At 50.0% G+C, this 27,379-nt stretch overlaps 1 protein-coding gene across 2 annotated transcripts; it reads left to right on the top strand.

Moving 5' to 3' along the window:
- Window positions 1-11: 11 nt before the first annotated feature.
- Window positions 12-24,255, top strand: LOC131732037 (synaptogyrin-1-like). 2 transcript variants are annotated; one of them, XM_059021049.1, is made up of 4 exons: window positions 12-406; window positions 19,464-19,701; window positions 20,939-21,084; window positions 21,310-22,251. In XM_059021049.1, the coding sequence occupies exons 1-4, from the start codon at window positions 308-310 to the stop codon at window positions 21,409-21,411; spliced, it is 585 nt and encodes a 194-aa protein (XP_058877032.1). In that variant the 5' UTR covers window positions 12-307; the 3' UTR covers window positions 21,412-22,251. The 2 variants fall into 2 exon arrangements, with proteins under 2 accessions (XP_058877032.1, XP_058877031.1); XM_059021048.1 differs by lacking the exon at window positions 21,310-22,251 and adding an exon at window positions 23,213-24,255 and having other exon boundaries at window positions 25-406.
- The last annotated feature ends 3,124 nt before the right edge of the window (window positions 24,256-27,379 follow it).

Here is a 27,379-nt window from a genome sequence, read left to right as displayed (position 1 = left end):
TGCGCGTTCTTGTGGAGCTGTCGTGAACGCGCTGTCATCCGTTCAATGTGTCTATCTCTCTATCCCTCTCTCTCTCTTTCTCTCTCTCTCCGCCCTTCAAAGCAGCATCTCCGTGCGAGCCGCGGGTATTATTAGAGAGAAGGGGGGGCTGGAGAGGAGAACAGCGTTGTTATCATCGTCAGACACGGGGGCGGGCGAGCGAGGGGCCGTATAGGAGAGAGATTCTGTTATATCGTGCTATTCCACTACAACCATAAACACCGTCACGTCGTTAAATTAAGCATTGATTATTAATTCGTTTTTAAGAATGGAAGGCATGGCGTATGGAGCCGGTAAAGCGGGAGGCGCGTTTGACCCCCAGATGTTCGTCCGACAGCCTCATTCGGTCTTGAGGATGGTGTCTTGGGTGAGTATTTGAAATCTGAGACGCGCAGTCTGCAAACGGTGGTATTGCACCGGTCGGCTGGGCCAGTACCGGTTCTGTTGCACGGTACTGCTGGTGTTGAAGCGAGATTGGATCCTAGCGAGGGGCAGGTTTTGTAACCGGACTCTGATTCCGGGCTCTTGGGTCGGAGCTGCAGAATTGCAACGTTATGGTGTATAGCTAAATATCAATTTAGTGTCACAAGGCACTAAATTGATGCAGTTGGAAGATGCACACGGAGAATTTAGCCGTGTCGGTGTTAAAGCGTGTTTTTTTTCCACTAAAGCGCACGGGTGGGTCGTTCATTCAAGCGCGTGACACTAGCTCACGAGACGGCGCCGGGGACGCAACACTGCAAACGCGTTCAAACGAAAGCGTTTTATATAGATTTGAAATACTGTTGCGCTAAATTTAATGCTACTGTTGCTAATAATGCAATACTACGGATACAGCAAGACTACCCTTTAAGTGAACCTCGCTGTCGTTTTTGCGGCGCGACTGTTTTTCAAGGTTAAACGCATCGAGCAATGCAAACCTCGCCGATATTATATTAGCAGTCGTGTTGCACGCTAGTGTTTCCACTCCGCTGTGAGAGAGTCTCCTTTTTATTAAAAGCGTATCGCAACGCGCCCCGTGTATTTATATTGTCCTGTTTATGCTTATCCCAGGGTGTCAGCTTCAACAACATTACTGGGGAGCTGGTTCCAGACCCTCACAATTCTCTGTGTAAAAAAGCGCCTCCTATTTTCTGTTCTGAATGCCCCTTTATCTAATCTCCATTTGTGACCCCTGATTTCTTTTTTCAGTCCCCTGGTTCGACATTGTCTATACCTTTTAGGATTTTGAATGCTTGAATCAGTTCGCTGCGTAGTCTTCTTTGTTCAAGACTGAACAGATTCAATTCTTTTAGCCTGTCTGCATACGACATGCCTTTTAAACCCGGGATAATTCTGGTCGCTCTTCTTTGCACTCTTTCTAGAGCAGCGATATCCTTTTTTGTAACGAGGCGACCAGAACTGAACACAATATTCTAGGTGAGGTCTTACTAATGCATTGTAAAGTTTTAACATTACTTCCCTTGATTTAAATTCATCACAATATATCCGAGCATCTCGTTGGCCTTTTTTTATAGCTTCCCCACATTGTCTAGATGAAGACATTTCTGAGTCAACATAAACTCCTAGATCTTTATCATAGATCTTCAATTTCAGTATCTGCCATATGATATTTATAATGCACATTTTTATTGTCTGCATGCAATACTTTACACGTTCCTCTATTAAATGTCATTTGCCATGTGTCTGCCCAGTTCTGAATGCTGTCGAGATCATTTTGAATGACCTTTGCTGCTGCCACAGTGTTTGCCACTCCTCCTGTTTTTGTGTCGTCTGCAAATTTAACAAGTTTGCTTACTATACCAGAATCTAAATCATTAATGTAGATTAGGACTAGCAGAGGACCTAATACTGATCCCTGTGGTACTCCACTGGTTACCTCGCTCCATTCTGAGGTTTCTCCTCTAATCAGTACTTTCTGTTTTCTACATGTTAACCACTCCCTAATCCATGTGCATGCATTTCCTTGAATCCCTACTGCGTTCAGTTTGAGAATTAATCTTTTATGCGGGACTTTGTCAAAAGCTTTCTGGAAATCTAAATAAACCATGTCGTATGCTTTGCAGTTATCCATTGTCAATGTTGCATCCTCAAAAAAGTCAAGCAGGTTAGTTAGACACGATCTCCCTTTCCTAAAACCATGCTGACTGTCTCCCAGGATATTGTTACCATATAGGTAATTTTCCATTTTGGATCTTATTATAGTTTCCATAAGTTTACATGTAATAGAAGTCAGGCTTATTGGTCTGTAGTTACCTGGTTTGGTTTTGTCTCCCTTTTTGTGGATTGGTATTACGTTTGCTATTTTCCAGTCTGTCGGTACAACCCCTGTGTCAAGAGACTGTTGCAGGAAGCATTGTAAAGCACAGAGGGGTCTGATAAAGCATAGGGAGGCATTGTAAAGCACAGAGAGGTCTGGTAAAGCATAGGGAAGCATTGTAAAGCACAGAGAGGTCTGGTAAAGCATAGGGAAGCATTGTAAAGCACAGAGAGGTCTGGTAAAGCATAGGGAAGCATTGTAAAGCACAGAGAGGTCTGGTAAAGCATAGGGAAGCATTGTAAAGCACAGAGAGGTCTGGTAAAGCATAGGGAAGCATTGTAAAGCACAGAGAGGTCTGGTAAGCACAGGGAAGCATTGTAAAGCACAGAGAGGTCTGGTAAAGCATAGGGAAGCATTGTAAAGCACAGAGAGGTCTGGTAAAGCATAGGGAAGCATTGTAAAGCACAGAGAGGTCTGGTAAAGCATAGGAAGCATTGTAAAGCACAGAGAGGTGTGGTAAAGCATAGGGAGGCATTGTAAAGCACAGAGAGGTGTGGTAAAGCATAGGGAAGCATTGTAAAGCACAGAGAGGTCTGGTAAAGCATAGGGAAGCATTGTAAAGCACAGAGAGGTCTGGTAAAGCATAGGGAAGCATTGTAAAGCACAGAGAGGTCTGGTAAAGCATAGGGAAGCATTGTAAAGCACAGAGAGGTCTGGTAAAGCATAGGGAAGCATTGTAAAGCACAGAGAGGTCTGGTAAAGCACAGGGAAGCATTGTAAAGCACAGAGGTCTGGTAAAGCATAGGGAAGCATTGTAAAGCACAGAGAGGTCTGGTAAAGCATAGGGAAGCATTGTAAAGCACAGAGAGGTGTGGTAAAGCATAGGGAAGCATTGTAAAGCACGGAGAGGTCTGGTAAAGCACGGAGGGGTCTGGTAAAGCATAGGGAAGCATTGTAAAGCACGGAGAGGTCTGGTAAAGCATAGGGAAGCATTGTAAAGCACAGGGAGGTCTGGTAAAGCATAGGGAAGCATTGTAAAGCACAGAGAGGTCTGGTAAAGCATAGGGAAGCATTGTAAAGCACAGAGAGGTCTGGTAAAGCATAGGGAAGCATTGTAAAGCACAGGGAGGTCTGGTAAAGCATAGGGAAGCATTGTAAAGCACAGAGAGGTCTGGTAAAGCATAGGGAAGCATTGTAAAGCACGGAGAGGTCTGGTAAAGCATAGGGAAGCATTGTAAAGCACGGAGGGGTCTGGTAAAGCATAGGGAAGCATTGTAAAGCACGGAGAGGTCTGGTAAAGCATAGGGAAGCATTGTAAAGCACAGGGAGGTCTGGTAAAGCATAGGGAAGCATTGTAAAGCACAGAGAGGTCTGGTAAAGCATAGGGAAGCATTGTAAAGCACAGAGAGGTCTGGTAAACCATAGGGAAGCATTGTAAAGCACAGAGAGGTCTGGTAAAGCATAGGGAAGCATTGTAAAGCACAGAGAGGTGTGGTAAAGCATAGGGAAGCATTGTAAAGCACAGAGAGGTCTGGTAAAGCATAGGGAAGCATTGTAAAGCACAGAGAGGCACGGTACTGTGGTAAATTCATCGTATAATCCCTTACTTGTGTTTGCTCTGCCCTGATGTTGGTTGTCATCTGCAAAACTGAATTAAACAGCAGATCCGAACACAGCACTTCCAAACAGAGAGGCATCGCTGGCCTTGATTCATTGTGTTGACTGTTATTTACCTTGTAACAGTACACGTGAGACGATGTGAAAGTGCTTTCACAGCTGAAACAGCATCACTCAGCCATCGTTCATTCAGCGTGCGTCTACCGGGAGTGAAGAGGCGATAGAGTCCGCACACGGGCGTGGAATGGGTTACCATGGTGATGACGCGGAATCGCTGGGATCTCTCAAGAGTTTTCAGTCGGCTGCTGGGGAGCACTGATGTGTCGAACAACTTCCTGGACTGGAAGTCATCTGCGTACAGTTCTGTGTGGAATGTAAAAGTTTTATTAAGTTAAATATCATATGGGAGATACTGAAATTGAAGAAGGAATCTATGATAAAGATCTAGGAGTTTATGTTGACTCAGAAATGTCTTCATCTAGACAATGTGGGGAAGCTATAAAAAAAGGCCAACGAGATGCTCGGATATATTGTGTTGAATTTAAATCAAGGGAAGTAATGTTAAAACTTTACAATGCATTAGTAAGACCTCACCTAGAATATTGTGTTCAGTTCTGGTCACCTCGTTACAAAAAAGGATATTGCTGCTCTAGAAAGAGTGCAAAGAAGAGCGACCAGAATTATCCTGGGTTTAAAAGGCATGTCGTATGCAGACAGGCTCAAAGAATTGAATCTGTTCAGTCTTGAACAAAGAAGACTACGCGGCGATCTGATTCAAGCATTCAAAATCCTAAAAGGTATAGACAATGTCGACCCAGGGGACCTGAAAAAAGAAACCAGGGGTCACAAATGGAGATTAGATAAAGGGGCATTCAGAACAGAAAATAGGAGGTACTTTTTTACACAGAGAATCGTGAGGGTCTGGAACCAACTCCCCAGTAATGTTGTTGAAGCTGACACCCTGGGATCCTTCAAGAAGCTGCTTGATGAGATTCTGGGATCAATAAGCTACTAACAACCAAACGAGCAAGATGGGCTGAATTTGCATTTCTATCAACCCTTATTAATAATCAGCAGTTGTAGGTACGGGATACTCCGTCAGTGGTTGGCTGGTTTCTAAGGTTAGTAAAATTAAATTCGGATCCTGTTTGTCTTAGTTTAGTATTTCTGTCCAGTAGCTGATGGTTTTAAGTTTGATTCCTCTGAGGTTCCAGCAGCATCTGCTGTCTGATAGAAGCTCGCCAGAGCTGGAAGCTGATTGGCTGATGGTACTGAATCCTTTTCTAGTCGAAATATGACGCTTCGTTTCAACATTGATTTATCACAACACTATAAATACTCTTCCTGTATTCCCTGCCTGAGTCATACATTAGGGTTGCATGCTGCATATAGAAAAGTGATATAACTAACCAGATTGGAGGGACGTGCCACCCCAGGATTAACAGATTAACAGATACAATGAACCACTCCAGGATTAACAGATACAGTGAACCACTGCAGGATTAACAGATACAGTGAACCACTCCAGGATTAACAGATACAATGAACCACTCCAGGATTAACAGATTAACAGATACTGTGAACCACTCCAGGATTAACAGATTAACAGATACAGTGAACCACTCCAGGATTAACAGATTAACAGATACAGTGAACCACTCCAGGATTAACAGATTAACAGATACAGTGAACCACTCCAGGATTAACAGATACAGTGAACCACTCCAGGATTAACAGATAAACAGATACAGTGAACCACTCCAGGATTAACAGATTAACAGATACAGTGAACCACTCCAGGATTAACAGATACAGTGAACCACTGCAGGATTAACAGATACAGTGAACCACTCCAGGATTAACAGATTAACAGATACAGTGAACCACTCCAGGATTAACAGATACAGTGAACCACTCCAGGATTAACAGATTAACAGATACAGTGAACCACTCCAGGATTAACAGATACTGTGAACCACTCCAGGATTAACAGATTAACAGATACAGTGAACCACTCCAGGATTAACAGATACTGTGAACCACTCCAGGATTAACAGATACAGTGAACCACTCCAGGATTAACAGATACTGTGAACCACTCCAGGATTAACAGATAAACAGATACAGTGAACCACTCCAGGATTAACAGATTAACAGATACAGTGAACCACTCCAGGATTAACAGATACAGTGAACCACTCCAGGATTAACAGATACAGTGAAGCACTCCGGGATTAACAGATACAGTGAACCACTCCAGGATTAACAGATACTGTGAACCACTCCAGGATTAACAGATTAACAGATACAGTGAACCACTCCAGGATTAACAGATTAACAGATACAGTGAACCACTCCAGGATTAACAGATACAGTGAACCACTCCAGGATTAACAGATTAACAGATACAGTGAACCACTCCAGGATTAACAGATACTGTGAACCACTCCAGGATTAACAGATACAGTGAACCACTCCAGGATTAACAGATACTGTGAACCACTCCAGGATTAACAGATAAACAGATACAGTGAACCACTCCAGGATTAACAGATTAACAGATACAGTGAACCACTCCAGGATTAACAGATACAGTGAACCACTCCAGGATTAACAGATACAGTGAAGCACTCCGGGATTAACAGATACAGTGAACCACTCCAGGATTAACAGATACAGTGAACCACTCCAGGATTAACAGTACAGTGAACCACTCCAGGATTAACAGATACAGTGAACCACTCCAGGATTAACAGATACAGTGAACCACTCCAGGATTAACAGATACAGTGAACCACTCCAGGATTAACAGATACAGTGAACCACGCCAGGATTAACAGATACAGTGAACCACTCCAGGATTAACAGATACTGTGAACCACTCCAGGATTAACAGATACAGTGAACCACTCCAGGATTAACAGATACAGAATCTCATCAAGCAGCTTCTTGAAGGATCCCAGGGTGTCAGCTTCAACAACATTACTGGGGAGTTGGTTCCAGACCCTCACAATTCTCTGTGTAAAAATAGTGCCTCCTATTTTCTGTTCTGAATGCCCCTTTATCTAATCTCCATTTGTGACCCCTGGTTTCTTTTTTCAGGTTGAAAAAGTCCCCTGGGTCGACATTGTCAATACCTTTTAGGATTTTGAATGTTTGAATCAGATCGCCGCGTAGTCTTCTTTGTTCAAGACTGAACAGATTCAATTCTTTTAGCCTGTCTGCATACGACATGCCTTTTAAACCCGGGATAATTCTGGTTCATCCCTATTCTATATGGAAATCTGTGAGCCCTGAGGGTACGCGCTCCCTGCTCCCTCTCTCCGGATATCAAACACCAGCAGGGAATAAGAAGGCTCTCGTATGAATTGTTTTCAAAGCCTGTGATGTCATCGCTCTGTGAAGAAACAGTTGTAAATGTAAGGTGATGCGTGTCGCTGTGTGTGTGTTTTGGAGGATGCTGGCTGTATGTATTTGATGGCCTAGCAGTGATGGATGTGCCAGCAGCAGGACAATAGCCCTGTGTGCGTGTGTGCGTGTGCGTGTGTGTGTGTGTGTGTGTGTGTGCGTTCAGCGTGACTAGAAGGACTGTGGCAGAACAAACAGGCTGTCTGAAGACAGTCTTGTGACTGTGTGAAGGACAGCCGCTGTGTCCTGGGGCTGCCTGATTGTCTGTCTTACTGCAGAAGGTCATGAGATTAAGACAGGATTGTGGAGGGGAGGGGAGGAGAGGAAAGAGGGAGGAGAGAGGGAGAGTTGAAGGACAGCCGCTGTGTCCTGGGGCTGCCTGATTGTCTTACTGCAGAAGGTCATGAGATTAAGACAGGATTGTGGAAGGGAGGGGAGGAGAGGAAAGAGGGAGGAGAGAGGGAGAGTTGAAGGACAGCCGCTGAGTCCTGGGGCTGCCTGATTGTCTTACTGCAGAAGGTCATGAGATTGAGACAGGATGGGAGGGGGAGGGAGGGGGAGAGGAAGAGGGAGGAGGGGAAGAGGGAGGGGGAGGGGAGGGAGATAAGAGGGAGGGGGGGAGGGAGAGAGGAGGGGGAGGGAATGGTTGGGAGCTGAGGTTTCTACCTGAGTGCAAGAGCTTGGATATGAGGGAGAGAGAAGCCAGGGGAGGCTTTAAAAAGCGCTGGGCTGCAGTGTGGAAGGCAGTGGGTTTGAGGAGCTCAGTGGTTAGTGTGCTGGGCTGCAGCGTGGAAGGCAGTGGGTTTGAGGAGCTCAGTGGTTAGTGTGCTGGGCTGCAGTGTGGAAGGCAGTGGGTTTGAGGAGCTCAGTGGTTAGTGTGCTGGGCTGCAGTGTGGAAGGCAGTGGGTTTGAGGAGCTCAGTGGTTAGTGTGCTGGGCTGCAGTGTGGCAGGCAGTGGGTTTGAGGAGCTCAGTGGTTAGTGTGCTGGGCTGCAGTGTGGAAGGCAGTGGGTTTGAGGAGCTCAGTGGTTAGAGCCCTGGGCTGCAGCGTGGCAGGCAGTGGGTTTGAGGAGCTCAGTGGTTAGTGTGCTGGGCTGCAGTGTGGAAAGCAGTGGGTTTGAGTAGCTCAGTGGTTAGAGCCCTGGGCTGCAGCGTGGCAGGCAGTGGGTTTGAGGAGCTCAGCGGTTAGTGTGCTGGGCTGCAGTGTGGAAGGCAGTGGGTTTGAGGAGCTCAGTGGTTAGTGTGCTGGGCTGCAGTGTGGAAGGCAGTGGGTTTGAGGAGCTCAGTGGTTAGTGTGCTGGGCTGCAGCGTGGCAGGCAGTGGGTTTGAGGAGCTCAGTGGTTAGTGTGTTGGGCTGCAGCGTGGAAGGCAGTGGGTTTGAGGAGCTCAGTGGTTAGAGCGCTGGGCTGCAGTGTGGAAGGCAGCGGGTTTGAGGAGCTCAGCGGTTAGTGTGCTGGGCTGCAGCGTGGAAGGCAGTGGGTTTGAGGAGCTCAGCGGTTAGTGTGCTGGGCTGCAGTGTGGAAGGCAGTGGGTTTGAGGAGCTCAGCGGTTAGTGTGCTGGGCTGCAGCGTGGAAGGCAGTGGGTTTGAGGAGCTCAGCGGTTAGTGTGCTGGGCTGCAGCGTGGAAGGCAGTGGGTTTGAGGAGCTCAGCGGTTAGTGTGCTGGGCTGCAGTGTGGAAGGCAGTGGGTTTGAGGAGCTCAGCGGTTAGTGTGCTGGGCTGCAGTGTGGAAGGCAGTGGGTTTGAGGAGCTCAGCGGTTAGTGTGCTGGGCTGCAGCGTGGAAGGCAGCGGGTTTGAGGAGCTCAGTGGTTAGTGTGCTGGGCTGCAGTGGGTTTGAGGAGCTCAGTGGTTAGGGAGCTGGGCTGCAGTGTGGAAGGCAGTGGGTTTGAGGAGCTCAGTGGTTAGTGTGCTGGGCTGCAGTGGGTTTGAGGAGCTCAGTGGTTAGTGTGCTGGGCTGCAGTGTGGAAGGCAGTGGGTTTGAGGAGCTCAGTGGTTAGTGTGCTGGGCTGCAGTGTGGAAGGCAGTGGGTTTGAGTAGCTCAGTGGTTAGAGCCGTGGGCTGCAGCGTGGAAGGCAGTGGGTTTGAGGAGCTCAGTGGTTAGTGTGCTGGGCTGCAGTGGGTTTGAGGAGCTCAGTGGTCAGGGCGCTGGGCTGCAGTGTGGAAGGCAGTGGGTTTGAGGAGCTCAGTGGTTAGTGTGCTGGGCTGCAGCGTGGAAAGCAGTGGGTTTGAGGAGCTCAGTGGTTATAGTGCTGGGCTGCAGTGTGGAAGGCAGCGGGTTTGAGGAGCTCAGTGGTTAGTGTGCTGGGCTGCAGCGTGGAAAGCAGTGGGTTTGAGTAGCTCAGTGGTTAGAGTGCTGGGCTGCAGTGTGGAAGGCAGCGGGTTTGAGGAGCTCAGTGGTTAGTGTGCTGGGCTGCAGTGTGGAAGGCAGTGGGTTTGAGTAGCTCAGTGGTTAGTGTGCTGGGCTGCAGTGTGGAAGGCAGCGGGTTTGAGTAGCTCAGTGGTTAGTGTGCTGGGCTGCAGTGGGTTTGAGTAGCTCAGTGGTTAGAGTGCTGGGCTGCAGCGTGGAAGGCAGTATGTTTGAGTAGCTCAGTAGTTAGGGCGCTGGGCTGCAGTGTGGAAGGCAGCGGGTTTGAGGAGCTCAGTGGTTAGTGTGCTGGGCTGCAGTGTGGCAGGCAGTGGGTTTGAGGAGCTCAGTGGTTAGTGTGCTGGGCTGCAGTGTGGAAGGCAGCGGGTTTGAGGAGCTCAGTGGTTAGTGTGCTGGGCTGCAGCGTGGAAGGCAGCGGGTTTGAGGAGCTCAGTGGTTAGTGTGCTGGGCTGCAGTGTGGAAGGCAGCGGGTTTGAGTAGCTCAGTGGTTAGTGTGCTGGGCTGCAGTGTGGAAGGCAGTATGTTTGAGTAGCTCAGTAGTTAGGGCGCTGGGCTGCAGTGTGGAAGGCAGTAGGTTTGAGTAGCTCAGCGGTTAGTGTGCTGGGCTGCAGTGTGGAAGGCAGTGGGTTTGAGGAGCTCAGTGGTTAGTGTGCTGGGCTGCAGTGTGGAAGGCAGCGGGTTTGAGTAGCTCAGTGGTTAGTGTGCTGGGCTGCAGTGTGGAAGGCAGTGGGTTTGAGTAGCTCAGTGGTTAGAGCACTGGGCTGCAGTGGGTTTGAGGAGCTCAGTGGTTAGAGTGCTGGGCTGCAGCGTGGAAGGCAGTGGGTTTGAGTAGCTCAGTGGTTAGTGTGTTGGGCTGCAGTGGGTTTGAGTAGCTCAGTGGTTAGTGTGTTGGGCTGCAGTGTGGAAGGCAGTGGGTTTGAGGAGCTCAGTGGTTAGAGCGATGGGCTGCAGTGGGTTTGAGGAGCTCAGTGGTTAGTGTGCTGGGCTGCAGTGGGTTTGAGGAGCTCAGTGGTTAGTGTGCTGGGCTGCAGCGTGGAAGGCAGTGGGTTTGAGTAGCTCAGTAGTTAGAGTGCTGGGCTGCAGTGGGTTTGAGGAGCTCAGTGGTTAGTGTGTTGGGCTGCAGTGTGGAAGGCAGTGGGTTTGAGGAGCTCAGTGGTTAGAGCGATGGGCTGCAGTGGGTTTGAGGAGCTCAGTGGTTAGTGTGCTGGGCTGCAGTGGGTTTGAGGAGCTCAGTGGTTAGTGTGCTGGGCTGCAGTGGGTTTGAGGAGCTCAGTGGTTAGTGTGCTGGGCTGCAGTGGGTTTGAGGAGCTCAGTGGTTAGTGTGCTGGGCTGCAGTGGGTTTGAGGAGCTCAGTGGTTAGTGTGCTGGGCTGCAGTGGGTTTGAGGAGCTCAGTGGTTAGTGTGCTGGGCTGCAGTGTGGAAGGCAGTGGATTTTGAGTAGCTCAGTGGTTAGTGTGCTGGGCTGCAGTGGGTTTGAGGAGCTCAGTGGTTAGTGTACTGGGCTGCAGTGTGGAAGGCAGTGGGTTTGAGGAGCTCAGTGGTTAGAGTGCTGGGCTGCAGCGTGAAGCACTAATCTCGGTCTGCCTCTCGTTCCCTGATTGCAGGATGTTCAGAAGTCCCTTCTGAGGGGAAACAGCAGAGACTTCAAGGGGAGCAGGCGATCTCCTTTTAGATCGTTTTAATAAAATGTGTTTTGTAACCTGCGCCCCACACAGTGACCCGTGAATCAGCTGCATCCAGTTCATCTTTTCAGGGTTCATACAGGATGAACGAGCATTCTGCTCACTCGTTTATATTGAATTGTGTTCGTTTTTTTGCAGTCGCATGTTCTCCAAATTGAAGTCCTTGCATATTTATAGGGACGTCCTTGTGCATCGTTTAATAGTCCTGGATGCGATCACTGTTCAAATAAATCAGGACAGTCAGATTTAACCAGACCTCTCTCCTCTCCCCCTCTCTCTCTCTCTCTTCCCCTCCCCCTCTCTCTCTCTGTTCCTCTCCTCTGCTCTTATCTCTACCTTCTAGACCACACTGCCTCCCTCCGTCCCTCCCTCTCTCCCTCTCTCTCTCGCTTCCCCTTCCCCCTCTCTCTCTTCCCCTTCTCTCTCTCTCTTCCCCTTCCCCCTCTCTCTCTTCCCCCTCTCTCTCTCTCCCCCCTCCCCCTCTCTCTCTTCCCCCTCTCCCGCTCTCTTTCCCCCTCTCTCTCTCCCCCTCTCTCTCTCTCTCTCCCCCCCTCCCCCTCTCTCTCTTCCCCCTCTCTCGCTCTCTTTCCCCCTCTCTCTCTCCCCCTCTCTCTCTCGCTCTCTTCCCCCCTCCCCCTCTCTCTCTTAATCTCTCTCTCTCTCTCTCTCCCCCTCTCTCTCTCTTCCCCTCTCTCGCTCTCTTTCCCCCTCTCTCTCTCGCTCTCTTCCCCCCTCCCCCCTCTCTCTCTTAATCTCTCTCTCTCTCTCTCTCCCCCTCTCTCTCTCTTCCCCCCTCTCGCTCTCTTCCCCCCTCCCCCCTCTCTCTCTTAATCTCTCTCTCTCTCTCTCTCCCCCTCTCTCTCTCTTCCCCCCTCTCGCTCTCTTCCCCCCTCCCCCCTCTATCTCTTCCCCCTCTCTCTCTCTCTCTCTTCCCCCTCTCTCGCTCTCTTCCCCCCTCTCCCCCTCTCTCTCTTCCCCTCTCTCCCCCTCTCTCTTCCCCTCATCTCTCGCTCTCTTCCCCCCTCCCCCTCTCTTTCTTCATCCCCCTCTCTCTTCTCCCCTCTCTCCCCCTCTCTCTTCCCCCCCTCGCTCTCTCCCCCCTCCCCCTCTCTTGCTCTCTTCCCCCATCCCCCTCTCTCCCCCCTCCCCCTCTCTTGCTCTCTTCCCCCATCCCCCTCTCTCTCTTCCCCCTCCCCCCTTCTCACTCTCTCTCTCTTCCCCTCTCTCTCTCTTCCCCCTCCCTCTCTCTTCCCCCTCTCTCTTCCCCCTCTCTCTCTTCCCCCTCTCTCTTCCCCCTCTCTCTCTCTCTTCCCCTCTCTCTCCCCCCCTCTCTCTTTCTTCCCCCTCTCTCTCTTCCCCCTCTCTCTTCCCCTCTCTCTCTCTCTTCCCCCCTCTCTCTCTCTTCCCCCTCTCTCTAACTCTCTCCCCCCCTCTCCCCTCTCTCTTTTCCCCCCTCCCTCTTGCTCTCTTCCCCCCCCCCCTCGAGATTGCAGCTGACTGTGAATCACAAGCTGAAATGAGATGAAAGCAGGCATTGTAGAAGCCGGCACGTGGGGTCCTGATCCGGTGACTCTCAGAAGGGTGTCCAGGCTCCTAATTGAAGAGCGTTCTCCAATCTCAGGGGCTGTAGGAATGTCTAGGAAAGCAATCACAGTCAAATCGAAGCTGTTTACTGAACCCGAGAGAGAGGGAGAGACTTTCTTTGAAGTGCGTTATCATTTTTATTTCCTAATGGAAAAGCTGAGGCGTCTGTTAACAAGACTCTTCAGTGAATGAATATGCTGTCATCTGACATCGCTGGCTTATTTAGCAGATAGAGTCTGCGTTGTTCACCAGTCTATACCTGAGCCCAGCAGGCAACAGTACAGACAGTCCCTAGAATGTGTTCAGTTCTGGTCACCTCGTTACAAAAAGGATATTGCTGCTCTAGAAAGAGTGCAAAGAAGAGCGACCAGAATTATCCCGGGTTTAAAAGGCATGTCGTATGCAGACAGGCTAAAAGAATTGAATCTATTCAGTCTTGAACAAAGAAGACTACGCGGCGATCTGATTCAAGCATTCAAAATCCTAAAAGGTATAGACAATGTCGACCCAGGGGACCTGAAAAAAGAAACAAGGACCAGGGGTCACAAATTAGATAAAGGGGCATTCAGAACAGAAAATAGGAGGCGCTTTTTTACACAGAGAATTGTGAGGGTCTGGAACCCCAGTAATGTTGTTGAAGCTGACACCCTGGGATCCTTCAAGAAGCTGCTTGATGAGATTCTGGGATCAATAAGCTACTAACAACCAAACGAGCAAGATGGGCTGAATGGACTCCTCTCGTTTGGAAACTTTCTCATGTTCTTAAATGACTTTTTTAAAAGAAAGGGCTGTGCATTACCAGAACTAAGTCGAGGGAAAGCTTAGAAAACCAGCCGAACATCAAATGTGTAGGAACACCTCAAGATGTGTCATTGATATATCCTTTGTATTCCTACCTGCATGAAAACGTCTGGGTGTGAGAATTTCAGTATAGAACCGACAGTGTGATCATGTTAGAGGATTTTGTGGTTTAATTAGGCACTTGTATGGTGCTGTGTGTTCTGTGTTTAGAATGCAATAAACAGGGACACTTAATAATAATAATAATAATAATAATAATAATAATAATAATAATAATAATAATAATTTGTTTATTTAGCAGACGCCTTTATCCAAGGCGACTTACAGAGACTAGGGTGTGTGAACTATGCATCAGCTGCAGAGTCACTTACAACTACGTCTCACCCGAAAGACGGAGCACAAGGAGGTGAAGCGACTCGCTCAGGGTCACACAGTGAGTCAGTGGCTGAGGTGGAACCGGGGACCTCCTGGTTACAAGCCCTTTTCTTTAACCACTGGGACCACACAGCCTCCTTGACCCTCTGCTGATGAGGACGGTGGGGAGTCGAGAGGCACGAATTTTTGATCGTGTTTAATCACAGCTCTGATTCATATCGGAGTGAAACTCGATATCTGAACACGCATCCGCCATTCCCAGGGGGGGTTTCCACGCTGGGATCAACAGCAGTGTTTGTGTTTAATTGCCAAGAAACCACAGCAGCCATCGCAGAGAGACAGGCTCCGTTTGAGACTCGCCAGTTTCGCTTGACCACACGGAGAACGTTCTGAATCTGTAGTTTCGGAAAATGACGCGGCTTGTTGGGTTCTGGTGGAAAGACTAAGGGTTTGGGAGCGTGTGGTTTGAAATATAATCATTATTATTATTATTATTATTATTATTATTATTATTATTATTATTATTTATTATTATTATTTATTTCTTAGCAGACGCCCTTATCCAGGGCGACTTACAATTCTTACAAGATATCACATTATTTTTTACATACAATTCCACATTTATACAGTTGGGTTTTTACTGGAGCAATCTAGGTAAAGTACCTTGCTCAAGGGTACAGCAGCAGTGTCCCCCCCCCCCCCCCACCTGGGATTGAACCCACGACCCTCCGGTCAAGAGTCCAGAGCCCTGACCGCTACTCCACACTGTGTTAAATAACAATGCTGGCTCTACACCACAATGTGTGTTGCCAGCGTTTAAACCACAAGGGTTTAGTCCTGAAATGATAATGCAAGAAACAACACAGACAAGCAAACAGTACACTTAACGCTCAACATTAGCTTATCGCAGTTTCCTTCCTCGGCAATCTCATAACCAAAGGGCCAGATTGCATCGTCACATCGTGGATTATACCCTTAGTCACGCCCCTGTGATAGCTAGTCCAATCACGTCTCCTCCAATCCATGATTGACACATCGCCTACCGTTTTAGGGTACTGTGACTCCACCCCCTTCCTGGATGGCTGGCTGGCTGGCTTCCGACTGAATGACCAGCCAGAACTCTGTTCCTGTTTAGACAGCGCCCCCACAGGTCGGGAGGGAGGTTGCTTCGGATTCATTCGCTCTCCGTCACAGCGTTTCCATTTGAATTCTCAGAACACTGGATTGTTTGCCAACGAGAGGCGGCCCATCAATGCCAGTCCCATTCTGAGCAGCTGATTGATCGAGTCAGGTATAGATTCAAATCCAGAGATTAGAAACGAAGGTGTAGCACAGAAACCAAGGACCAGAGAACACAGCTGGATAAGTGGAGATAGACTCAAGACAGAGGGAAGGAGACTCTACCTCACACAGATCTGAGGGGATGGAATGGGCTGTCTAGTCATGTTGTTGAAGGAGACTCTTCCTCACACAGATCTGAGGGGATGGAATGGGCTGCCTAGTCATGTTGCTGAAGGAGACTCTTCTTCACACAGAGAGTGGTGAGGGGGTGGAATGGGCTGTCTAGTCATGTTGTTGAAGGAGACTCTTCTTCACACAGAGAGTGGGGAGGGGATGGAATGGGCTGTCTAGCCATGTTGTTGAAGGAGACTCTTCTTCACACAGAGAGTGGTGAGGGGATGGAATGGGTTACCTAGTCATGTTGTTGAAGGAGACTCTTCTTCACACAGAGAGTGGTGAGGGAATGGAATGGGCTGTCTAGCCATGTTGTTGAAGGAGACTCTTCTTCACACAGAGAGTGGTGAGGGGATGGAATGGGTTACCCAGTCATGTTGCTGAAGGAGACTCTTCTTCACACAGAGAGTGGTGAGGGGATGGAATGGGTTACCTAGTCATGTTGTTGAAGGAGACTCTTCTTCACACAGAGAGTGGGGAGGGGATGGAATGGGCTGTCTAGTCATGTTGTTGAAGGAGACTCTTCTTCACACAGAGAGTGGTGAGGGGATGGAATGGGCTGTCTAGCCATGTTGTTGAAGGAGACTCTTCTTCACACAGAGAGTGGTGAGGGGATGGAATGGGTTACCTAGTCATGTTGTTGAAGGAGACTCTTCTTCACACAGAGAGTGGTGAGGGAATGGAATGGGCTGTCTAGCCATGTTGTTGAAGGAGACTCTTCTTCACACAGAGAGTGGTGAGGGGATGGAATGGGTTACCCAGTCATGTTGCTGAAGGAGACTCTTCTTCACACAGAGAGTGGTGAGGGGATGGAATGGGTTACCTAGTCATGTTGTTGAAGGAGACTCTTCTTCACACAGAGAGTGGGGAGGGGATGGAATGGGCTGTCTAGTCATGTTGTTGAAGGAGACTCTTCTTCACACAGAGAGTGGTGAGGGTGTGGAATGGGCTGTCTAGTCATGTTGTTGAAGGAGACTCTTCACACAGAGAGTGGTGAGGGGATGGAATGGGCTGTCCAGTCATGTTGCTGAAGGAGACTCTTCTTCACACAGAGAGTGGTGAGGGGATGGAATGGGTTACCTAGTCATGTTGTTGAAGGAGACTCTTCTTCACACAGAGAGTGGGGAGGGGATGGAATGGGCTGTCTAGTCATGTTGTTGAAGGAGACTCTTCTTCACACAGAGAGTGGTGAGGGGATGGAATGGGCTGTCTAGTCATGTTGTTGAAGGAGACTCTTCTTCACACAGAGAGTGGTGAGGGGATGGAATGGGCTGTCTAGTCATGTTGTTGAAGGAGACTCTTCTTCACACAGAGAGTGGTGAGGGGGTGGAACGGGCTGTCTAGTCATGTTGTTGAAGGAGACTTGGATCCTTTAAGACTTGACAAAGTTCTGAGATCAATGGCTCCTCAGACCCTGATGAATGGCCTCCTCTCGTTTGTGTGTTCTTCTGTATGACACAAAGCTAAGGAATGCAATCACTCTGGTTCGAGTTAACAATGTCAACTCCTTTTAAGATTTGAAAGACTTCAATCATAGATTCAGTCGCTTGGGTCCTTTGAAGACCCGACTTGACAAAGTTCTCGTATCAATCGGACACAAGGAACGAGGCGAGCGCTGATGGGCAGAACGGCCTCCTCTCGCTCGTACGTTTTGATACACGTTGGTGGAAACTCAGCTGCCTGTTTGATCATGAAGAGTCGTATAGATTTAATTCTGTTTCTTTATTTGTTCCTCTTGGGTTTGTGTCTCGTTTTGGCTGCCATGTTGCCTGAAGGTGCCAAGTTTTTAATAATTGAAAACGTTCTAAATTAATTTTCATAGCGTGGTAGAACGCATGAATAATTCAGCATTCCATCTGCGCCCATGGAAACAGAACAGCGTTATATTTTATTCATGAAGATCGGAAAAGGTAAATCTGCATCTTCACGTTTATAAAAAACGTGGGTCTAATTTGAAGCCTGAGGGGGCAAAGTTTGACCTAACACAACTGTCTCTCTCTCTGTCTCTGTCTCTCTCGCTCTCACTCTCGCTCTCGCTCTCCCTCTCTCTCTCTTGCTCTCTCTCCCTCCCCTCCTCTCTCTCCCTCTCCCTCTCACCCCCTCTCCCTCTCCCTCTCTCTCTCTTTCTTGCTCTCTCCCTCCCCTCCTCTCTCTCCCTCTCCCTCTCTCTCCCCCTCTCCCTCTCACCACCCACTCTCTCTCCACCCTATCTCTGTCTCTCTCTCTCACCACCCTATCTCTCTCTCCCTCTCTCTCTCTCTCTCCTCTCCCTCCTCCTCTTCTCTCCCTCCCCCTCTCTCCCTCCCCCTCTCTCCCTCCTCATCCTCTCTCCCTCTCCCTCTCTCTGTCTCTCTCCCCCTCCTCTCTCCCTCTCCCTCCCCTCCTCTCTCCCTCTCCCTCTCTCTCGCTCCCCCTCTCCCTCTCACCACCCTCTCTCTCCACCCTATCTCTCTCTCTCCCTCTCACCACCCTATCTCTCTCTCCCTCTCTCTACCCTCTCTCTCTGTCCCCCCCTCTCTCTCTCCCTCTCCTCTCTCTCCCTCTCCCTCCCCCTCTCCCTCTCCTCTCTCTCTCCCCCTCCCCCTCCCTCTCCCTCCCCCCCTCTCTCTCTCTCTCTCTCTCTCCCTCTCCTCCTCTCTCTCTCTCTCTCGCTCTCCCTCTCTCTCTCTCTTGCTCTCTCTCCCTCCCCTCCTCTCTCTCCCTCTCCCTCTCTCTCCCCCTCTCCCTCTCACCACCCTCTCTCTCTCCACCCTATCTCTCCCTCTCTCTCTCTCTCCACCCTATCTCTCTCTCCCTCTCTCTCTCTGTCTCCTCTCCCTCCTCCTCTTCTCTCCCTCCCCCTCTCTCCCTCCACCTCTCTCCCTCCTCCTCTCTCTCTCCCTCTCCTTCTCACCCCCTCCCTCCCTCTCTCTCTCTCTTTTGCTCTCTCCCTCCCCTCCTCTCTCCCTCTCCCTCTCTCTCTCCCCCTCTCCCTCTCACCACCCTCTCTCTCTCCACCCTATCTCTGTCTCTCTCTCACCACTCTATCTCTCTCCCTCTCTCTCTGTCTCCTCCTCTCTCTCTCCCTCCCCCTCTCTCCCTCCTTCTCCTCTCTCTCCCCCTCTCCCTCTCACCCCTCTCCCTCTCTCTCTCTCTCCCCCTCCCCTCTCCCTCTCACCCCCCTCTCTCCCTCTCCCTCTCCCCCTCTCTCTGTCTCCTCTTCTCTCTCCCTCCCCCTCTCTCCCTCCTCATCCTCTCTCCCTCTCCCTCTCTCTGTCTCTCTCCCCCTCCTCTCTCCCTCTCCCTCCCCTCCTCTCTCCCTCTCCCTCTCTCTCGCTCCCCCTCTCCCTCTCACCACCCTCTCTCTCCACCCTATCTCTCTCTCTCCCTCTCACCACCCTATCTCTCTCTCCCTCTCTCTACCCTCTCTCTCTCTGTCCCCCCCTCTCTCTCTCCCTCTCCTCTCTCTCCCTCTCCCTCCCCCTCTCCCTCTCCTCTCTCTCTCTCCCCCTCCCCCTCCCTCTCCCTCCCCCCCCTCTCTCTCTCTCTCTCTCTCTCCCTCTCCTCCTCTCTCTCTCTCTCTCTCTCCCTCTCCCTCTCCCTCTCCCTTTCCCTCCCCCCTCTCTCTCTCTCTCCCTCTCTCTCCCTCTCCCTCCCCGTCTCCCTCCCCCTCTCTCTCTCCTCTCTCCCTCTCCCTCCCCGTCCCCCCCCTCTCTCTCTCTCCCTCTCTCTCTCTCTCTCTCTCTCTCTCTCTGTCCCCCCTCTCTCTCCCCCCCTCTCTCTCTCTCTCCCTCTCCTCCTCTCTCCCTCTCCCTCTCCCTCTCTCTCTCTCTCTGTCCCCCCCCTCTCTCTTTGTTTCGCTCCAGGCCTAACCTCTCCCCCCCTCCTCCCTCCCCCAGGTTTTCTCCATCGTGATCTTCGGCTCGATTGCGAACGAAGGCTACGTGAATCGCCCGGATGAGGTGGAGGAGTATTGCATCTTCAACCGGAACCACAACGCCTGTAACTATGGCGTTACCATGGGGACGCTGGCCTTCCTGTGCTGCCTGGCCTTCCTCGCCCTCGACGTCTACTTCCCTCAGATCAGCAGCGTCAAGGATCGCAAGAAAGCTGTGCTGGCGGACGTGGGTGTGTCCGGTGAGTGACCCCGCCCACTGCAGAGTTAAAGCCACGCCCCCGAGCAGAATTTGGGCTTATGTGTGATCTAGAGAGCCATGAGCACAGAAATATACAAACAAAGAGATTTTCAGTATCTGTGGAGTGTTCTGCACAGCAGCTTGTGTGTTTAGAATTCGTGTTAATAATGGCTGATAAAGTCAAGTAAGCATAATCATATCAAAAAATGTTTTAGCATATATAGAGAGGCAGTGGACAAAAAAATGGAAACCCCAGTGTAAAGTCACTCAACAGGGCGTTGGGCCGCTCTGGTATCCCGCTCTGTGGAGTCCTCGTCGGACCGTTTTTGATGAAACTGGCCGCTCGCGCCCCAGGTTGAAATCCGCAGTCAGTTGATCTGCAGTCGCTCTCCTGTTCTGCCTTTGCGCTTGGAATGAACGCACGGATATCACGATCCTGGAGTATGCGCTTCCGCCCGCTGTCGCCCTTTGCTGATGATGTCATTCCCTCGGAGTTCCATGCCACGCCTTAGACACCGCTGCTCGTGAAACATCAGCAAGTTGAGCTGTCTCGGTCACTGAAGCTCCTGCCAAACGCGCCCCCGACAATCACCCCTCTTTCAAAGTCACCGAGGTCTCCTCTTGCAGCCATGCTAGCCAGAATTCTAGGCGACCAGGCCTGTCCAGCATTTTTATACCTGCCCCATTATTAATACATTGTCAATACCTTTTAGGATTTTGAATGTTTGAATCAGATCGCCGCCTAGTCTTCTTTGTTCAAGACTGAACAGATTCAATTCTTTGAGCCTGTCTGCATACGACATGCCTTTTAAACCCGGGATAATTCTGGTCGCTCTTCTTTGCACTCTTTCTAGAGCAGCGATATCCTTTTTGTAACGAGGCGACCAGAACTGAACACAATATTCTAGGTGAGGTCTTACTAATGCATTGTAAAGTTTCAACATTACTTCCCTTGATTTAAATTCAACACTTCTCACAATATATCCGAGCATCTCGTTGGCCTTTTTTATAGCTTCCCCACATTGTCTAGATGAAGACATTTCTGAGTCAACATAAACTCCTAGATCTTTATCAAAGATCTTCAATTTCAGTATCTCCCATATGATATTTATAATGCACATTTTTATTGCCTGCGTGCAGCACCTTCCACTTTTCTCTATTAAATGTCATTTGCCATGTGTCTGCCCAGTTCTGAATGCTTGTTAATATCGTTGTTAATGTCTCTCTCTCTCACACAGCGTTCTGGTCCTTCATGTGGTTCGTGGGCTTCTGTCTCCTGACCAATCAGTGGCAGGTGTCCAAGCCAGAGGACAACCCCCTGAAGGAGGGTGCAGACGCAGCGAGAGCCTCCATCACCTTCTCCTTCTTCTCCATCTTCACCTGGGTGAGCCTCCATTTCCATGGACCCTCTAGAGCTGTGCTTTGTCCAAGAAGGAGACTCTGTTAAAGGGGTTGGGCCTTGTGGAGCATTGCTGTGTCCAAAAAGGACTCTCTATTAAAGGGGTTGAGCCTTCTGGAATAAATGCCACATTTTGAGGTTGAGAATTTAGCTCTGCAAAACCAGTCTCTGTTAAGTTATCCTCTCGTCTGCATGGCTTTGTTTTCACAGGGAGCCCAAGCTCTGTTGTCTCTCGAGAGGCTTAAGAGCATCTCCTTTGAAGAAGAGTACAATCGACTCTTTATACCTCGACCCACTCCCCCTCAGGCCTAACCACCCCTCCTTCCAGAGATTCTCACACCTTGGTACAGTCCAAGTCTTAGGAACTCAACCTGAGCTGGACCAACCCAAATTCTGTTGTTGTTGTGTGCGGGGGGGGGGTGTCAGGAAGTCTTGGGACACCAGCAATAGTTCAGTCAATTCTAGCCCATTCTAGTATTTGTTACATCCATCATTATTATTATTATTATTATTATTATTATTATTATTATTATTATTATTATTATTTATTTCTTAACAGACGCCCTTATCCAGGGCGACTTACAATTGTTACAAGATATCACATTATTTTTACATACAATTCCCCATTTATACAGTTGGGTTTTTACTGGAGCAATCTAGGTAAAGTACCTTGCTCAAGGGTACAGCAGCAGTGTCCCCCACCTGGGATTGAACCCACGACCCTCCGGTCAAGAGTCCAGAGCCCTGACCACTGTGGGATTCTGTTCCTAATTCCTGTGAGATTCGTTAGGAATTAGTGATGATTATTGGAAAGTGTTCTGCCCGTGACTGTACCCAGTTACCGAACGGACCGCTTTCGTGGGTCTAGGACTCCATTCTCGCAGCGGAGCAGGACCGTGTCCTATGAGGTTGTGACTCTTCTGAAGCGGGCGTGTCTCTCTCACGATGGGAGGGTAACGAGACCCTGATCTGGGGTTTGGGTTGAGAACGCTGCCGATGCCTTGACTTGAGCTGACTAACGTGATGTATGAACCTCACTAATCAAACTGCTTTTCTCTTTTCTTCTTTATCCTTCTGTTCCCCGCATAACCCTCTCCCTCTTCCTCTCCCCCTCCCTCTCTCTCACCCTCTCTCTCCCCCTCCCCTCTCCCTCTCCCTCCCCTCTCTCCCCCTCCCCTCTCTCACCCCCTCCCTCTCCCCCCTCCCTCTCTCTCCCCCTCTCTCCCCCCTCCCTCTCCCTCCCCTCTCACCCCCTCTCCCCCCTCCCTCTCCCTCCCCTCTCCCCCCTCCCTCTCCCTCCCCTCTCACCCCCTCCGTCTCCCTCCCCTCTCACCCCCTCCCTCTCCCTCTCGCTCTCTCCCCCCTCTCTCTCCCCCTCTCACCCCCTCCCTCTCTCCTCCCTCTCCCTCTCTCCCTCTCTCTCCCCCCTCCCTCTCTCTCTCCCCCCTCCCTCTCTCTCCCCCCTCTCGCTCTCCCCCTCCCTCTCTCTTCCCCCTCTCCCTCTCTCCCTCTCTCTCCCCCCTCCCTCTCTCTCTCCCCCCTCCCTCTCTCTCCCCCCCTCCGTCTCTCTCCTCCCTGCCTCTCTCTCTTGGTCTGTGTCTCTGTCTGTCTCTCTGTCTGTCTCTTTCTCTTCTCTCTCTGTCTCTCTTTTTTTGTCTCTTCTCTTTCTCTCTGTCTCTCTTCTCTATCTCTTCTCTCTCTCCTCTCTCTTCTCTGTGTCTCTCTCTTCTGTCTCTCTCTTCTGTCTCTGTCTCTCTCTTCTCTCTCTCTCTCTCTCTCCTGAATGCTAACCCTAATCGCACATTCCCCAATGCTTCCTTTATCCAAACCTAACCCTACAATTCCATTCCTGCCTTTTCTCTGTACCCGCATCTCCTTTTCCAAATCTGACCTTGATCCCTTAAACCCCAAATCTATCCCTTAAACAATTCCACCTTCCCCAAAACCTCCTCTTCTAACTTCCACCGACCCATCCCCCATCCTCCACACACCCTACCCCCGCTTCCCAAACTCTGTCGCATACCCTTGTTATTGTACCCTGACCCTGACCCTAACCCGTGTCCCATCCTCACTGCACCCTGACCCTCGACCCCCTTTGACCTCCCTTGAGAAGGCTGCCCAGTCCGTCCTGGCGTTCCAGAGGTACCGGATAGGGGCCGACTCGGCTCTCTTCTCCCAGGACTACACGGATCCCAGCCAGGACCCCTCGCTGCCCTACAGCTCTTACACTGGAGGAGACGACCTGGGCAGCCCCCCCACTGCCATCCCCTACCAGCAGCCCTCCAACGAAGCCTTCGAAGGGACCCCCGGCTACCAGAGCCAGGACTACTGACCTCACTCAGGGGGAGGGGCCAGGGCTACTGACCTCACTCAGGGGGAGGGGCCAGGGCTACTGACCTCTCTCAAGGGGGAGGGGCCAGAGCTACTGACCTCACTCAAGGGGGAGGGGCCAGAACTACTGACCTCACTCAAGGGGAGGGGCCAGAACTACTGACCTCACTCAAGGGGAGGGGCATGCAGGCATCGTTTCCATCAACCATCTAGCAGGGCAGTCATCCTGAATGGACGGGGGTTACACCAGTCTCCTTTGACTGAGTTGTTAGACCTCACACTGACGTTAGGGATACCCACAGGTTTAGTTGTTTAGACAAAGAGGCGTCTCCCTTAACTTTTAGTAATGCTTTCTATTACCCTATGTGGTCCAGTGGTTAAAGAAAAGGGCTTGTAACCAGGAGGTCCCCGGTTCAAATCCCAGCTCAGCCACTGACTCATTGTGTGACCCTGAGCGAGTCACTTCACCTCCTTGTGCTCCGTCTTTCCGGTGAGACGTAGTTGTAAGTGACTCTGCAGCTGATGCATAGTTCACACACCCTAGTCTCTGTAAGTCGCATGGATAAAGGCCTGGGACCTCCTGGTTACAAGCCCTTTTCTTTAACCACTGGGACCACACAGCCCCCTTTTGTTTTGCGTATCCCTCGTTGAAAGGGTTCTACTGCCCCCTGGAGGTGGTGAGATGGAAACGATGCACTAGAATCAGTTCCAACCCGTAAGGACGCTGTCCTATGCAGAACGCCCCATGTGGTGTCTCTGAATAGAGCAACGAACCTGACTGGGTTAAAGGGGTGGGGCTTGGTGTGGGCGGGGCTTGTGTGGGCGGGGCTTGAGGGCTGGGGGCGGGGCTGGAACAGCACACACTCCCCTGATAAGCACCACATTGTATTGAATCCCACCTTTCCAATCCCCTGTCTTTCAGTCTGAGGCTTGCTTATGTGGTGCAAGAATTCGCCTCCCCTGCAGGGGAGCTGCGTTTTAACCCTGCCACTCAGATCTTAGTAACCATGGGAACACACATCTCTAAAAAAAACCAAACAGATATCCTCATCTCTTTTGCCATCAAGTTGAAACACAACGGGCTGGATTCCCTATTTACTGCAGCTTGAGATTACCCACAAGCCCTGCATTAACCCTTTAAGGTACACGCGTGATCCCCCAAATCAGAAACGATGCTAACTTTCCCGATTTTGCAACGAGGCGCACGAAACAGGGTCTGAAATGCGCCGAGGTTCCGAACGGTCCGTTTCCTTCCTCACTATGCCCGAGTCTCTCTCGCGTGTGTTTTTAAGAAGAATCTGGTTGACCGGGCCGCCTGAAGGGAATAATGGTCAGATACTGTTTTTCCAACCGCACTGTATTTCCACAGATCCGTCACGCACTTCGCTGAGAACAGGTCGTTTTTAACAAGCTAGTATCCAGCTCGCTTCAGACAGCAGTGTGATTTGAATCCAGCACTCCTGTGTTTATTTAGCAAGTTACAGGACTCTGCACGGTGCTGCAGTAGAGTCACGCTTCAAAAGTCTTTGCAACGGCGCTGCAAATAGACAAAAGGCTGCTGTTTGAAATTGTAACTGCGGCAGAAACACAGATTTAAGCGTCCAGTACAGCGGGGTGTTGGGATTAGCGGTCAGTTTGTAACTCTGAGGGTCTTCTGTGCCTCGTTTATAGCCTTGCTGTCCAGTACAAACGAAAACACACAGTCAGTAATATCTACAATCCTTCAAAAGTGTAAATCACTGTATTGCATAACGTTTAAAAAGTATATAGAACTTATTATCGGTGTATAAAATATATATATATATCAAGTATGATGTGTTGTCCTGTTCTGAACCAAGCTTGGTTTATTTTTTAATAATTTTATTCTTTTGGAAATTGATTCATAAAAACTACGATGTTGTGACCAAAGTAGAATAGACAGACTCTCGAGAAACTCTTTTCAAATGTTTTAAATGTGGTTTTATTTATTTTTTTATGTTTGTCGGCTTTTTATTGTGTTTTTCTTCTTCTGAGCGATCAAAAGGCAAAATGACGAACGTGTGGAAAAAACACAAAACTGACATCTTAGAGGTTTTGGGCCCTCCTGGCCACCGTACCTTATGGGCTGCCAATCAGGTAAGGGCTGGTGGGTGGGGCTAAATGAGACTGAACTGCTCCCTCCCTCCCTGAGAGAAAGGGTGCTCCCTCCAGCCCAGGGCAGGCTTGAGGCATGGAGACTGAACTGCTCCCTCCCTCCCTCCCTAAGAGAAAGGGGGCTCCCTCCAGTCCAGGGCAGGCTTGAGGCATGGAGACTGAACTGCTCCCTCCCTCCCTGAGAGAAAAGGGGGCTCCCTCCAGTCCAGGGCAGGCTTGAGGCACGGAGACTGAACTGCTCCCTCCCTCCCTCCCTCCCTGAGAGAAAGGGGGCTCCCTCCAGTCCAGGGCAGGCTTGAGGCATGGAGATTGAACTGCTCCCTCCCTCCCTAAGAGAAAGGGTGCTCCCTCCAGCCCAGGGCAGGCTTGAGGCACGGAGACTGAACTGCTCCCTCCCTCCCTCACCTCCTTAGAGAAGGGGAGAGCAGAATTTTTCTCACTCCAGTGGTTGTCAATGGTTCAAATGCCACCAGACTCTTTCTTTGTTCCCAGTTGAGTAGATCTGTGACAAACGTACGTGTGTGTGAGAGAGAGAGAGAGTTATGTACTGTACTAGATTGGGTTTTGTCTTTAGTTAAAGCACAACACATATTCTGTGTCTCTCTTTTTTTTAACAAATGAATCTACAGATCTAATGATGCAATATCCTGTTTGTGTCCATGTTCATGACATCATGTTGGCACATCCCATCACTTTCTGGTATTTTCTATGAGACTTAAGACTACAAGGTAAATCCTGTAACAAGACAAAGTTAGTATTTATGTGTGTATGTACAGGTAGTGGACAAAAAAATGGAAACCCCAATGTGAAGTCGCTCAACAGGGCGTTGGGCCGCTCTGGTATCCCGCTCTGTGGAGTCCTCGTCGGACCGTTTTTGATGAAACTGGCCGCTCGCGCCCCAGGTTGAAATCCGCAGTCAGTTGATCTGCAGTCGCTCTCCTGTTCTGCCTTTGCGCTTGGAATGAACGCACGGATATCACGATCCTGGAGTATGCGCTTCCGCCCGCTGTTGCCCTTTGCTGATGATGTCATTCCCTCGGAGTTCCATGCCACACCTTAGACACCGTTGCTCGTGAAACATCAGCAAGTCGAGCTGTCTCGGTCACTGAAGCTCCTGCCAAGCGAGCCCCCGACAATCACCCCTCTTTCAAAGCCACCGAGGTCTCCTCTTGCAGCCATGCTAGCCAGAATTCTAGGCGACCAGGCCTGTCCAGCATTTTTATACCTGCCCCTAAGCATGCTGGGATGTGATTTGCTTAATTAACGCAGGAGCCACACCTGTGTGGAAGCCCTTGCTTTCAATATACTCGGTGTCCCTCATTCACCCAGGGGTGTCCAATTTTTTGTCCGCTACCTGTACATACATGAAAGATCAATAACGCTGGAAAAACAACTCTATCCCCACTTTGAAAACATCAGCAATATCTGCGTGCAGAAACCTTTTCAATTTGTAACAGAAACTTGGCAAAAGAACCCACGCATGGTCGCTCTCTCTCTCTCTCTCTCTCTCTCTCCTCTCTCTCTCTCTCTCTCCTCTCTCTCTGTCTCTCTCTCCTCTCTCTCTGTCTCTCTCTCTCTCTCCTCTCTCTCTGTCTCTCTCTCTCTCTCTCTCTGTCTCTCTCTCGCTCTCTCTCCCTGGCTCTCTCTCTCTCCTCTCTCTCTCCCCCTCTCCCCCTCTCCCCCTCTCTCTCTCTCTGTCTCCCTGTCTCTCTCTCTCTCTCTTCTCTCTCTCTCTCTCTCCCCCTCTCCCCCTCTCCCCCTCTCTCTCTCTCTGTCTCCCTGTCTCTCTCTCTCTCTCTCCTCTCTCTCCCTCTCT

Source organism: Acipenser ruthenus, unplaced genomic scaffold (assembly GCF_902713425.1).
Source record: "Acipenser ruthenus unplaced genomic scaffold, fAciRut3.2 maternal haplotype, whole genome shotgun sequence".
NCBI classification, from domain to species: Eukaryota; Metazoa; Chordata; class Actinopteri; order Acipenseriformes; family Acipenseridae; genus Acipenser; species Acipenser ruthenus.
This window is presented reverse-complemented; position numbering and strand designations above follow the sequence as displayed.